General features: G+C 42.2%; 1 protein-coding gene across 1 annotated transcript; it reads right to left on the bottom strand.

Moving 5' to 3' along the window:
- Positions 1-7,900: 7,900 nt before the first annotated feature.
- Positions 7,901-14,272, bottom strand: LOC103260062 (glutathione S-transferase A3-like). Its single transcript, XM_008057699.2, has 6 exons — positions 14,174-14,272; positions 11,916-11,967; positions 10,984-11,116; positions 9,693-9,841; positions 8,230-8,495; positions 7,901-8,087 (listed from the first exon to the last, which is right to left on the bottom strand). The coding sequence occupies exons 1-6, from the start codon at positions 14,258-14,260 to the stop codon at positions 7,965-7,967; spliced, it is 810 nt and encodes a 269-aa protein (XP_008055890.1). The 5' UTR covers positions 14,261-14,272; the 3' UTR covers positions 7,901-7,964.
- Positions 14,273-14,844: the final 572 nt, after the last annotated feature.

Below are 14,844 nucleotides of genomic sequence, written 5' to 3' on the forward strand. Positions count from 1 at the left end.
CTTTACTGAATAGGTTCTCCTCTCCCCAGTGGTAGGTGATGGAGGCTTTGTTGAATATGAGTTGGTTGAGAAATTGAGGTTTTGCATCTGGAATCTCAATTCTATTCCATTGGTCTACATGCCTGTTCCTGTACCAATACCAAGCTGTTTTGATTATTGTAGCTTTATAGTAAAGTTTGAAGTCAGGTAATGTGACACCACCTGCTTTGTTTTTTTTGCTGAGAATTGTTCTGGTTACTCTTGCTCGTTTGTGTTTCCATATGAATTCCTGTATTGTTTTTTCTAGCTCTGAGAAGAATGTTGCTGGTAATTTGATGGGTATTGCATTAAATCTGTAGATTGCCTTAGGTAAGATGGTCATCTTCATGATGTTGATTCTTCCAATCCATGAGCATGGGATATTTTTCCACTTGTTTGTGCCGTCTTTGATTTCTTTGAGCAGTGTTTTGTAGTTTTCATTGTAAAGGTCTTTCACGTCTCTGGTTAGGAAGATGCCAAGGTATTTCATTTTTTTTGTGGCTATCGTGAATGGGATTGTGCTTTTTATTTGGGTTTCTGTTTGTTTGTTATTGGTGTAAAGAAATGCGATTGTCTTTTGCACATTTATTTTATACCCTGAGACTTTGCCAAAGTCCTTTATCGGTGCAAGGAGGCTTTTGACAGATTCTCTTGGGTTTTCAAGGTACACAATCATGTCGTCTGCAAAGAGAGATAACTTGACTTCCTCTTTTCCTATTTGGATACCCTGATCGCCTTCTCTTTTCTGATTGCTCTAGCCAGGACTTCCAATACTATATTGAACAGGAGGGGAGAGAGTGGGCATCCTTGTCTTGTTCCAGTTTTCAGGGGAAATGGTTCAAATTTTTGTCTGTTTGGGAGCATGCTAGCTATAGGTTTCTCGTAGATGGCTTTTACTATTTTGAGGTATGTTCTATGTATGCCTAGATATTCGAGGGTTTTTATCAAGAAGGGCTGCTGGATTTTATCAAAAGCTTTTTCTGCATCTAATGATATAATCAAGGGGTTTTTGTTCTGACGTCTGTTGATGTATTTAATTACATTTATTGTCTTGCGAATGTTGAACCAGCCTTGCATCCCTGGGATAAAGCCTACTTGGTCATGATGGATGATTTTTGAGATGTGTTGTTAAATCCAGTTTGCTAGGATCTAGTTGAGAATTTTAGCATCTATGTTCATCAAAGATATTGGCCTGTAGTTCTCTTTCTTTGTTGGGTCTTTACCTGGCTTGGATATCAATGTGGTTTTAGCTTCATAAAATGATTTGGGGAAGTTCCATCTTTCTCAATCGCCTGGAATACTTTCAGTAGGATTGGTGTCAGCTCCTCCTTGAATGTCTTATAGAATTCTGCTGGAAAGCCATCTGGTCCAGGACTTTTTTTGTAGGTAATTTTCTTATTACATAATCAATTTCCTTGATTGTTATTGGTCTATTTAGGGTCTCAATTTCTTCTTGTTTCAACCTACGCAGGTTGTATGACATCAGGAAATTCTCCATTTCCTTAAGATTTTCAAGTTTGTTTCCATACAGGTGTACATAGTAGCCTCTAATGAACTTTTGTATTTCTTCAGGGTCAGATGTGATTTCATCTTTTGTGTTTCTGATTGTGATTATTTGGGCTTTTTCTCTCTTTCTCCTGGTCAGTTTAGCTAGGGGATCATCGATCTTGTTTATCCTTTCAAAGAACCAACTTTTTGTTTCACTGATTTTTTGTATTATCTTTTTGTCTTCTATGTCCCGGATTTGGGCCTTTATTTTGGTGATCTGGATTCTTCTGCTGAAGTTAGGATTTTGGTGGTCTTGCTTTTCCAACTTCCTCAGATGACTTGTTAGCCTGTTAATTTGTGATCCTTCCATTTTCTTCTTGTGCATCTGTAGAGATATGAATTCCCCTCTTACTACAGCTTTCATGGCATTCCAGAGATTTTGGTAAGATGTTTCTTCATTTTCATTTGTTTTCAGGTATCTTTCAATCTCCATTTTGATTTCAGCATTGACCCAGGAGTTGTCTAGCATCATGCTGTTTAGTGTCCATGCCTTTGTGGGTTTTGGGGGAACCTTGTTGGTGTTGATGTTTATTTTTATTCCACTGTGGTCCAAGAAGGTGCATGGCAAAATTTCGAGTTTTTAAACTTTGCTTACGCTTGATTTATGGCCAAGTATGTGGTCGATCTTCGAGTACGTACCATGCAGTGATGAGTAGAATGTATATTCTGTGGTCTTTGGATGGAGTGTTCTGTAGGTATCAATGAAGTCCATTTGGTCAAGAGTCACATTGAGGTTTCAGGTCTTGTTGCTGATTGTTTGTTCTGATGATCTGTCTACGGTTGTGAGTGGGGTGTTGAAGTCCCCAGCTATGATGGTGTTGGAGTCTATATCTTTTTTTAGTTTACCCTGAAGCTGCTTTATGAAAGTTGGTGCTCCTATATTGGGTGCATATATGTTTAGGATGAATATTTCTTGTTGATGGATTGAACCTTTTATCATTATGTAGTGGCCTTCTATATCTTTTTTAATTTTTGATAGCTTAAAGGGTATTTTGTCTGAGATTAAGATCGTGACTCCTCCTTTCTTTTGTGTTCCATTCACCTGAAAATTTGTTTCCCATCCTCTTACTTTGAGTCTGCGAGTATCCTTTAAAGTGAGGTGAGTCTCTTGAAGGCAATAAACTGTTGTCTGGTGATATTTTATCCATTTTGCCATTCTATGTATTTTCAGTGGTGCATTTAGTCCGTTCACATTCAAGCTAATTATTGAAATGTGAGAGATGATCCCTATCATAATGTTCTTACAGAGTTGTTTTTGTGTTGTCTTTCTTTCGGTTTTGGAGTTGGTTCGTGTGTGTTTTTAATCTTTTGCCTATACTCTTGTGAAGAACATTGTTGTTCTTTTTTCCTTTTCTTCTGTGTTCAGTACTTTCTTAAGTGTTTCTTGCAGAGGTAGTCTGGTGGCAGTGTAAGTTCTTAGGGATTGGATATCTGGGAGAGATTTCAATTCTCCCTCACTGATGAAGCTTAGCTTGGCTGGGTAGGTTATTCTCAGTTGAAATTGTTTTTCTTTTAGAACTTTGAAGATAGGGCTCTAAGCTCTCCTAGCCTGGAGGATTTCTGTAGATAAATCTGCTACAATTCTAATTGGTCTTCCCTGGTAGGTAGTCTGGCCTCTTTCTCTTGCTGCCTTTAGGATGTTTTCTTTTATAGCTGCTTTGTTTAGGCGAATTATTATGTGTCTGGGAATTGGTCTTCTCTTTTGTTGTCTTACAGGGGTTCTCTGAATCTCTTGTGCTTGAATTTTTGCATCACTGATGAGATGAGGGAAGTTTGCTTCAATGATTTCATGAAATGTTTGTTCCAGTGTGGCTTCTCTTTCTCTCTCTGCCTCAGGAAGGCCAATTACTCTTAGGTTTTTTCTCTTGAAATAATCATTCATCTCTTGAAGGTTTTGTTCTGTCTTTTAAAGCTTCTTTTCTATGGTTTTGATGGTTTGGGTTAGTTCTGTGTTTTGGTCTTCGAGCTCTGAGATTCTTTCTTCTGCTTGGCTAATTCTGCTTTTCATGCTTATTAGTTTGTTATTTATTTCCATCACAGTATTCTTTACTGCTGTTATTTCTGTCATCAGCTCCTTCCTATTTTCCTCTTGTCTCACCTCAATTTTTTAAATTCTCTCTATTAATGTCTTGATGTCTGGGTTTGTTGCATTTGACCAGTCATTCTGGGGGCTCTTCATTGTTTGTGTTCCGAAGTCTGTTTTCTCAGTGTCTGACCTCCCAGGGGTCTATATGAACCCTATATTCTTTTGGTTTTTCTTCATTTGTGCAGATTTTTCCTGCCTACTTTTTCCTTCCCTCCACTTCCCTGTCTTCTTTAATTCTGTTATTCATGGGTGGAGGGGTTGCTTTTACTTCTGTTTGTTCAATCTCCTATTCTTCTTTATGTATGTCCTCTTATTTTGTTCAATTCTGGAGTTGCACTGTGGGTGGGGGTGGTCCTTTTTGCAGTTTTAAGATTTACTTAAGGAGGAAGCTGTGATTCAAAATCTATCTGTAGATCCCGGTATCCACTGATAGGTGTATGGATAATCTGAAACCCACTTCCCACTGCCTTGGAATCTGTCCATGCAATAGGGTTGTAAGTTTCCTCCCTAAAATAAAATGAGGTTAACAGAGGGAAGAGAATGGAGTGGACAATGGGGGAAGAGAGGGTGGAGAGAGAGGAGTAAGGGGGAAAACAAACGAGTGTACCAACAAATGGAAAGAGAGACAAAAACTGAAGATATAAAAACAATAAACCATGGCTACAAACTAACTCCCACACAAAAAAACCAAAACATACAATGATACTAACATACAAGCTAACCAACCTCTTTATTGTTGTGCTATTCCTCTATACAAAGATAGGGTTTACAGAGAGAAGAAAATAAAAAAAGGGAGCAAAACAAATGGAATAGTATCAAGTCAGTAAGCTAACAGAACCAATCAAGCACACTCTGAAACTTTTTGTTTAAGTTCAATGTCCTTTCAGCTCTGATTTCTAGCTGTCTTTTCTGGCTGGCAAATTTGTTCATGGTTAGGGTCAGTTGCCCCTGGCCTGCTGTGAAGGGCAGTTCAGATCACCACTCAGTTCACCACTGTCCAGTTCACCACTCAGATTTGGCCTGTGTTTATTTATCAAGCTTCTCTTTCTCCCATTTCAGTGTTGTTACTGTGAATCGCCAGCAGGTGGTGCCATTTCACCACTCCAGATGATCTTTATCTGCAGCTGCTCGCCCCAGAGGGGTGGGAGCCGCAATGGGAGCCGTTGCCTCACCGACACATGGGAGGAGACCTACAGCCTGGTGGGACGTGACAGTGGCAGTAGTAGCGATGGCGATCTCAGCAGATCTTGCTTGCAGGGGCTTCACGGTCTGAAGTCATGGGTTGCCTCAGGCATGGGCTGTGTGATGGCCGCCACAGCGGTGGCAGCGTTGTCTACGGCTGCAGTGGCCACCCAGACCACCGTGATGTTTCAGCAGTGGTGGGCCTAGGATCTGCAGCCCCCAGGGAGAGAGCCAGAGTCTTTTTGTGTCCTCTTTCGTGGAGTATCTCATAGACCAAGCCGCCTCTCACCATCCTGCTGGAAGTCATTTATGTATTTATCTAATTTCTAAAGACATGAAGATTTTCTGCTTTCAGGTGGCAGGAGTCCTGGTTAGCTCCCATCTACCTCCCTGCGGTTGCCGCCTAGTCCTCAAGTCGCTCGATCTCTGCAGGGCCGGAGGCCACTCTAACCAGTACCCGCTCTTCAGGGGACCCGTGCCAGGAACTCTGATGTATTTTCTTTATTGAATCTTTCCTCACATTGTTGTGACATTGTGTATTTGGTACCAGTTTATTCACAGATCTGGAGCTCCCAGGGGGAAAACCTCCATCTTATTTGTGTCCTCTCCCCAGTGTCAGGCGCAAAACGTGAGCACACTAGAGACTCCATAGACAAGATAATTTTCAAATTCAAATGGTAACATTCTAGCAAATATAAAAGTAGGAGAATAATATACAAACTCCAGAGAACTCCTCACTCACCTTCAACAATTGCCAAGAATCCTTTTTCATCTACACCACACAGTCATTTAAGATATCTTGGCCCCCCAAAATATAGGTCCTTGCCTCAAACCGTGACTCCTGTGAATATGATCGTATTTGGGAAAAGGCTGTTTGCAGATGTAATTAAGTTAAGGAAGTCTAAGTGAGGTCATCCTGAAATATCCAGATAGGTCCCAAATCCAATGACTGGTGTCTTCACCACAGAAAGAAGACACACACCTGCAGAGAGTGAGGTGCTAGAAGTCAGAAGCTGATATCCAAGTGATGTGGCCACAATTCATGGAAATCACGAAATGCAAGAGCCCCCTGGTGCCAGAAGAGTCAGGAAAGGATTCTCCCCTAGAACTTGGACAAAGGAGTGGCCCTGTTGACACCTACTTCAGACTCCTGGCACTCAGAAGTGAGAGAGAATACATTTCCATGGTGTCAGTGCCCTGGTTTGTAGTCAACTGTGACAGGAGGCACAGGAAGCTAATACACTGTCTCCTCCCCTCACTACCATAGGATGATGTAAAGCAAATCTGTGTATCACTGTGTACACGTGCCAGAAAATAATAGTACAGATCATTGTTTCAAAGTAAAGACTTCTTTCTAAACATAATCACATTAATCTCTTATCACAATATCATTTTATAATTCCTTAACTTGGTCAAAGACTCAGTATTCTGGTTCATTGAAGTGTCCAATAAAGGTTTCTTTGCAGGTGATTTATTTTCACCAGCATCCAAGCAAGGCCCATCTGTAGCCTTGGAGCGATATGAAGAAATACACTTTGTAGAAATGGATGTGTGGATACAGAATCAGGCAAGGTGTATGGGAACTATAAGTTCTCAAAGCCTAGCCTCGCGTCCTTTGGGCCCTCACCTGCACCTGGAACTATGCAGGTGTCATTGTCCCTTGGTGATGAAGCACAGGACTGAAGCAGACCTGGCCCCATACCAAAGCTCACAGGGTAGTGGAGCAGACTCAGGAGCCCTCAGGTGTTATGAGAGGCTCACAGGGGCTCTGTAGAGGGCACAGAGGAGAGGCCTATGGTCTGTTCAGGGTTGCCAGGTGGAAGGAGCTCACCAGGCAGGGCTAGCCAATGTGCCCAGGTGGGAAGGCAAGAGACCCTCTCAAATTCAGGGGTTGATGGGGCTGGGGGTCAAGGAGTAAGCAGAGAACTGAGCATGCATTCTGCATGGCATGGGGGCCCACAGAAAAACTTACAGACAGGCGGTGAAACTCAGATTTGCCTTGTAGAAGGACCGCTCTGGTTCTAAGTGCAGAAGAGCCTAGGGCCAAGAGAGGAGGCAGCCGGGAGCCCCCTGTTCCTGTTGCTCCCTCACTCCCTCCAGTTGGAGCTCACTCCGGAGGAGAACTCAACATGCCAAAGCCCAGGTGTCCAGGGAGAAAGAACATTAGAAGCCTCATATATGGCGGAAGCTGGGGATCACTCCTTATCCGAGCACTCTGGCATGGTGACAGACCAGGGAAAGCATGATTTTACATGTAGATATTTCTATGAACTTCACCCACATAATGTGTGTCTTGAGAGCGCAGACCTGAGCATCAGAAGAGAACTGAGAGTGAGACTCACGCCAGGGTCCCACAGAGCAAGGAGGAGCAGACAGAGGATGTGCCTGTCATGGGCTGTGAGGGGACAGCAGGGCCACCCAGGAAAAGAGGGCGGGACTGCTTTGTTCCTCAATATTTCCTCTCTTTCTAGACACCAAAACATCCATAGTAGATATAATTGCTCTTTTAAAATGCATAAGGAAGAATGTGTTTAATATCAGAAATGCTGTTTAAGAAAGGAAAAAAATGTCGACATGATGTTTCCCAGATGGTGACTATTTTCCATTGCAATCCTGAGCATGTCAGAGGTGAGTTTCTACACTTTGACACTTTGGTAGGCTACATAACCAACTTCTTATAGCCCCTTGTTTTGGATCTGTCCATCAAGGTACATAATCCAAATTATCATGTTATATTAAAATTTTAATTCCAAAAAATGGCATCATAGGAGATTTGAAACCTGATATCCTATCAGATCCTAACCAAAATAAATCAACTTTATTTTAAAAAATGAGCTGGGCATGATGAGGCCTGCTTGTAGTTCCAGCTACTTGGGAAACTGAAGTCGAGTGATTGCCAGAGTCCCAGATGTTGGAGGCTGTTGTGAGTTGTGATTTTGCCACTGTACTCCCAGTCTGGATGACAGAGCATGACAAAGACCAAAAAAAAACCCAAAAGGTAAAGAAAATAAAGAAATTTTAACTAAGTCTGCTCATAAGATTTTATTATTTAAATATTTAGGTATCACTTCATTGCTGCAAATCCTTAGAAGACTGGTCTTGCTTGTGCTTGGCCTCCATGCCTGCTTTATTAAAACCTGAAAATCTTCCTTGTTTCTTCGAAAGTTTTCATATTTGTAGGAGGCTTCCTCTGGCTGCCAGGCTGTAGAAACTTCTTCACAGCAGGGAGGTTGCTGATTCTGGTTTTCAGGGCCTGCAATTGACAAATCACAGGCTCAAAGGGGAGCCAAACTGACGCCACCATGAGCCAAACCCAGGAAATCTGAGCCCCTCCCGCAAATGACCAACTGAGTCCCCTCCATCAGCACCCACGACGTGGCTGGGAACTGGGTCACCTTCAGCAGAGGAAAGCTGGCGATGAGGCTGGGGTCAAATTCCTCCACCTCATAGAGAAGTTCAACCAGCTGAATGTCAGCGCGGCTCAGCCTGTTGCCAACAAGGTAGTCTTGGCCATGGCTCTTCAAGACCTGCAGGATTCGAGGAGTCAGATGGTGAACACAGGCATAGTCAGGCAGTGCCCTGCTTCTCCCTGGAACCTCTCCAGCCTCACTCTCCCACCACTGTGGCCTCACAGGGCAGGTCCAGAGATCCAGACTTTTCTCTACAGTCCAATTCATTAAGAAAAGTCTCCCGCACCTTTGGGAGGCTGAGGTGAGTGAATTACCTGAGCCCGCAGGTTCGAGACCCGCCTGGGCAGGCGAGACCTCGTCTCTACAATAGTCAAAAAATCAGCCGGGCGTGGTAGCGTGCGCCTGTAATTCCGGCTACTCGGAAGGCTGAGGCGGAAGGATCGCCGGAGCCCAGCAGGTCGAGGCTGCGGTGGCCGGGAGCGGCCCACTGCACTCCAGTCTCAAAAAAAAAACTCCAACTCAAAAAAAAAAAAAAAAAAAAAAGAGAAGTCATTCAGTTCACTGCTCGGCAAAGCCCAGGCTACCATTTTCTCTTTCATTCCATGCCACTGTGCTTTCCACACCACCCACCCAACTTGCAGCTACCATGGGCCAGGGGACCCGTGGCAGCATACTCCTGTCTGCCCCACGCCCCAGAGCATATAGTGTTGACATTTTAGAACATGGCTCTGTGCTCTGCTCTCTTCGTCTAATTGCCCTTGGGTTGTAACTCCATCTTCCTGACAGCACACTTCACCCAGGCATAGACTTTTTCAGACAATCATTTCTTCTCTTGTTTGCTTATATCATTTCTTGCTCTTTCCCTCTTGGATCTGAAGTAAACCTGATATCACCATCTTTCTTGCAACAGTGGCTCTGACACCTAATTTATACGATGAATAATCAGCAAGCTGAGGTGTGTAGGGGTGAATTGGCCTGATGTCTGCAGCTACAGTTTCTTTGAATCACATAAAAAATCCTCCATCTTCTTCATTCCACTGCCACTTTCCCTTTTAGATGCTTCTCATCCACCCCTGAAGCACTGCAATATTTTCTTGCTGAGAAGTAGGGCTCATGTTTTCCTACAGATAGTGCCAGAATACTTTTTGGTGTATTGCTTTCATTATACTCCTCTTGAATTGATGCCCATGGTGTTCTACAGAATCTAGATCCACCTCTAGTGTGGCTCTGAGCCATCTACAACCCACATTCTAACTATGCACATGAAATTTTCTTAATAGAAAATTTTGTATTGAGTTCTAATAAAGTGAAGTTTTCCTGGAAAATTACCATTTGAATATAAGTGATACAATTGTTCTTCACAAACTGTTTTTATAAAATCCCTTGAGACTCGGAGTGCTGCACTGGCGTTCAGGAAGTCTCATTGGAAGTGAAGGTCAAGGTCCCACCGATGCCCAGGCACTGTTGAGGGAAATAGCGATTTGTTGTTCTCTCTTTGATCAAGGCAACCTTGGCATCTTTTTGGTCAGGTGGGATTAAGGGCAGAAGCATGATCATTTCATACAGATTTGCCATACCTTCTATGTACATATTAATCCTGAAAGACAAAAGCTGTCAAATGTCTCCTGCTTTATATATATATATAAACATTTATTTTTTCGAATAATTTATCAGGGTAAATATATGTCTAAAACGTTGGTATGACACATGACCAAATTGAGGTACAAGAAGCACTGGTGACCATCCAGAGTATGCATCATGAAAGAAGTTGGTGAATCCACTGATACTATTCTAGGATTTGCAAACTCTGGTGTTGTACGTTCTTTGCATAAACCTGGCATAATGCAAATAGCCAAGGAGCTGCCTCCTAAGTCAATCTCAGAGAGACCCTGATACAGCCACTCAGTTATGTCTCTCTTCCTTTCTCATCACTTTACACCTCCCGCTTACTTTATGTCCAATATTAGCAGTTCTCCCTGAGACTACAGGTTCATGCCACCACACCCAGCTACTCGTTTTGTTTATTTGTTTTTTTATTTATTTAATGTAGAAATGAGATCCTGCTATGTTGCCCAGGCTGGTTTTAAACTTCGGGGCTCAAACAATCCCTCCACCTCAGTCTCCCAAAGTTTTGAGGTTATCGACGTGAGCCAGTGAGCCCAGTCAATACAAGAGTTTGTTTTGAGTCATGTAGTCCCATTGCTATAGGAGAAGATCTCAGAGCGTTGGTGGAACTGAATAAATCTGGCTGTTTTAGCAAAATGTCAAAAAAAACCCAGCATCCTGGGCACCAGCCTCTTCTATCCCTTCTCAAAAGGGCCAGTCCATATATCTGTCTGGCACTACAGGTTTCTGGTCATCATTCTTGTGGTTACTGGAACTTGGGATTCAGCTCCCTTGGATTCTTCTCTCCCCAGCTTTCTGGTCCAGACACTTAGACACTGTGTCCCTTGTCCCTAGCTATTGGACTCCATCCTCTAAAGGCCTGATCACCTGGAGTCATGACTCTGTCATCCTCATGAATTCAGTTATCAATGTTTGGAAAAGTTTGTCCTGGTCTTTTATTATGGTCTGCATCCAGCCTAGAACTATACTTGCTTGAAGCCCCACGTTACTCTTCCCTCATGTCTATAGGATTCTGCAACACTAAACCTCAGTGTACCCAGTCTGCAACTGCCCCTGTCATGGTCCTGTCCTCAAGACTTATCTGCTGATATCAGAACAGAAAAGACACCGTACAAGTCTCTCTCCTTGAGGTCCTTCCCATAGAGGTTGTACTTGCTGGCAATGTAGTTGAGAATGGCTCTGGTCTGCACCAGCTTCATCCCATCAATCTCAACCATGGTCATTTGCTGGAACATCAAACTCCCATCTTGAGGAAGAAGAAAACGAAAAGGAAAGTGAAATATCTACGCAGCCCATTCTTTCAGGAGGAAAATCTGTTGATATGACTAAAGTTAAAAAATAAAAAAGGATTCCTTGCTGGTAAACTTTCAATTGAAATAGCATTTTCTTTGCAAAAGTTCAGCCTGCTGTCATCTTTGCTTATCTTATCCAACTTCCTTGAACTTTTTAGTTGTTTCATTCGTGATTGTACTTCCCATCCAGATAAAGAGCGAGTCTCTTTTGTTTTTGTGTTGATGCCATTTAAAATGAGAAGTTTCCGGAGTAAGTCTCTGTGTGTTGGTGACATTTAAGGTGGGACGTTTAATTCGGAGAGTATTCTATTAGGGGTCCTTTCCTCTACTCTTCAAAGCCTACAACATTGCTTCAATATTGCCTTGTCACACAACCCATACATGAGAAAGCCCAAGGTAATGACCACATCTATTTCTGCTCCTTTAGTCTAATGTGTGTCCTTGGGTGGAAAGGACGGTGTAGGATATTGAGCTGACCTCAGCTCACTCCTGGTGTAGAAAACATGAGACAGCAGGAAGGGGAAACTCTTCAGGTGGTGGAGATGGTTTTTCCAGCAGATAATCAAAGAAGTCTTTGTAGTCACAAGGGAGTTACTGGACTTGTTCAAGGAACCCTACCCCTTCTAATCCAACCACTTTCTCTGTCTCCACTATCCCCAACTACCCCCCTATACACATCAGCATTGATTGCTATCAAATCCTTCACTTTCTACAAGATTCCCTCATGAGAGGCATTTAGAGACTTAACCTTACCATTTCTTAACCTGTCCAAATCTTCTGCAGATTCTAGAAAATTTTCTTCAAACTGGAAACAGTAATAGTAAAAGGGTTCATGTTAGTTTACTATATAGCATTATAAACTTTTATATTTGAATGGCCCCTGTCTGGCACATTATATTGAATAGGAAGAATTTCTAAGTTTGGTCAGGTACACAGAGGAGTCTGGTCACAGTCATTTGGAATTTGAGACTAGATTCACCAGGAAAAGGGTCTGGGTCACAGGACATGGCTGTCCATTCTAGTAGATTCACTTTACCTGTGCCTTGACCCCATTGGTGCCCTTGGTTAGGTCATGATTTTGGAGAGGGATGCCACTTTAGAGAAGGGACCATGATGTTTCTCTCATTATGGAATTTTAGTGTCTCAGGAAGGCCTGTGTCTCCAAGTGAGACCATACCACAACCTTTTGTGTTCCTACCATGGAGTATATGCCAATAACCACCTAGGATTCTGTCACCAAGGGCTTCTGGTATAATTTCCCTCACTCCATTCCATGTTATACTTTAAAAGGAGTTCTTAGTCATGAAAAGATTGGGGGATAGTAGGTTTCTAACTTGCTTGGTGGAACTGAGTTTGTTGTTGAGTTCCATGATTCCATTGGGTGAGGCTATACAGATAGTGAGGCATGATTTTCCAGCAATTATAAAGTATCCAGTTGAAGACACACATAAGGTATGGTTGGTAGTTATCACAGCAAGGTGATCAGGGTGCCATGGGGTTGGCAAGTGTGATGTTGCTTTGAGGCTGTTGGATTGCATTGTCGAGGACAATCTTTGGGCACTAAGGACACAGAAGCCCAGAACAATGTTCTCCAGTAAGCCCTTGACCCTGACACCTGTAGTCAATCTGGGGAACTCTATCTTTCATCCCTACCTCACCTCCTGTACTGAACTCCTCATTCCAGGGATCTGAATCTTTCCCTGAACTGCAAAGCTGAAGTTTGGACAACAGTAGTCACAGGTTATTCATTTCTAGAAAGACAACAACCTGGATTGGCTTTTGTTGGATTTTTTGTGTACTCATTTCTTCATCAAATTGAGAAAGAATCAGGCTAATGTCCAATGTTTTCATGAAGCAAGGGAGGAAGTATAATCCCAAAGTGAAGGTCACCATGTTGCTATGAGGCCAAAGGGAGCACACAAGAAGTTCATCTCACAGAATACAACCTCACCTAAAAACTCTTTCCTCCTGCCGCCTGATGGGCAGGAGTTCCTAGTGTGTCCATGACTCATCCTTCAGGAAAACCCACACCATAGGTTCTGAGTGCCTCTGGTTTGCACTGGTAAATGTTATTCTCTTAATATCTCTAAGGAATAGCACTCTACAGAGTAACCCCAAACCCTCATGTCTAAACATAGGAATAATGGGCTTGTAAGACTGGAAAATGCTGTGGGTTATCCTAGGGGTTCCTGTCTCTCATTTTATTCACCTGTTTATTTTTCTGCATCTTCACAGAGATGTAGGCAACCTATCTACCCTTTGGACCCACCACAGAGTCTGACACATATTAGGTGCTCAAAAAATAATCACCAAAGGAATGCACTCAGTCTTCAACAGGCAGCTAGTTGCTGTCTTCTGCCTCTGAATTGTACTTTGTATTTAAGCTTAATTGCATTCATATTCTAATATTATATGTGTTGATCCTTTTATTTTGGAACTTGTAACACTATAAACTAAACAGAAAAGTATAATCTTCCCCTTGTACCGCTCACCTAGCTTCAACAATTATCAGCTCATGCCATTGTTGTCTCATCTCTATGCCCAACCACTTCCCCCTCGTGTCATAATTTAAACAAAATCCCAGATGTCATATATTTCATCATTAAATAGTTCAGTGTATTTTTCTAAAACATAAAAGTTATTTTATAAAATAGTCACAATACATTATAATACCTAAAACATTAATCATAATTCGTTAATGTCATCAAATATTCAACCAATGTTCACATTTTTATTGTTAATATAAATACCATAAATTATTTATTATAGTTTGTCTACCAATATACTTATTAATTTATGTTTAGTTTGTTAAATTTATTTTACCACTTATTCATTTTGATAAGAAGAAAATTTAACCCTGTATTATTTCATCTTTTTTTGATAATTGGCAATATTTTAAGGCACAACTCTCGACAAGGCATTCAGTAAGAAACATCTCATGGTTGATGTGAGAAAGTAACTGATGCAGTGAATTTTAGATCCAACACAGGATGACAGGACTCACAACCTACCTCCACTCCAGCTGCAGCCAAGAGCCACCGGATGGACTCCATCCTGCCACGTCCATTGAAGTAGTGAAGTTTGGGCTTCCCCGCCATGATAGCAGTCTCCTGGTTTCCCTAAGCAAGAATGAATCAGTGAATAGATGGATGAGGCAAAAATGTACTTGGGATGTATGTTTGAACACCACTGACACTGAAGAAGCATCTGGCTTTTTCATGACAGGGTAGCAGGAGTTCCTAGAATGTTATTTTGGCCCAAATTGTCACCAAGCATCGGCCACACTCAGATTGCGCCACACCACTCTCAAGTCCCCATTGGGTCACAAGTAACTATTCTTGGCAGGATAATAAGTGAGAGCATGTGGTCACAATGCATATATAGGAGTTAGTGGGAAGAGGAAGAATTAGAAAACTAGTATTTATTGAAAACCTCCCAATGTTCCTTCTCCAATGCTAGTCCCCTTCAATAAGTTATGTCTTTAATCCTAACAATAGCCCCATGAAACAATTATTATCTTCATTTCCCCATTAATGAAAGTGAATTTCAGAGAGGTTAAATGCCGTGTCCACAGTCACACTCCATTCTTGAGGGACATGAAAACCCACACCCAGGACTAAACAGAAGGCAGAACTGGAACCCACACAGGTGAAGACCCTGGAAACCCGTGAGGTGGCCTTGA

This window comes from Carlito syrichta, unplaced genomic scaffold, assembly GCF_000164805.1.
Source record: "Carlito syrichta isolate Samal-C Ts95f unplaced genomic scaffold, Tarsius_syrichta-2.0.1 Scaffold303106, whole genome shotgun sequence".
NCBI lineage: Eukaryota > Metazoa > Chordata > Mammalia > Primates > Tarsiidae > Carlito > Carlito syrichta.

Bases quoted from the DNA above. Each gene is read 5' to 3' on its own strand.
- LOC103260062 (XM_008057699.2), bottom strand. From the start codon at position 14,260: ATGGCGGGGAAGCCCAAACTTCACTACTTCAATGGACGTGGCAGGATG. The intron at 9,842-10,983 runs GTACGGTGTCTT...TTTGTCTTTCAG, and splicing joins GACCTCAAGGAGAGAGACTT to GATTAATATGTACATAGAAG. The intron at 8,088-8,229 runs GTGACCCAGTTC...TGTCAATTGCAG, and splicing joins CCAGCTTTCCTCTGCTGAAG to GCCCTGAAAACCAGAATCAG.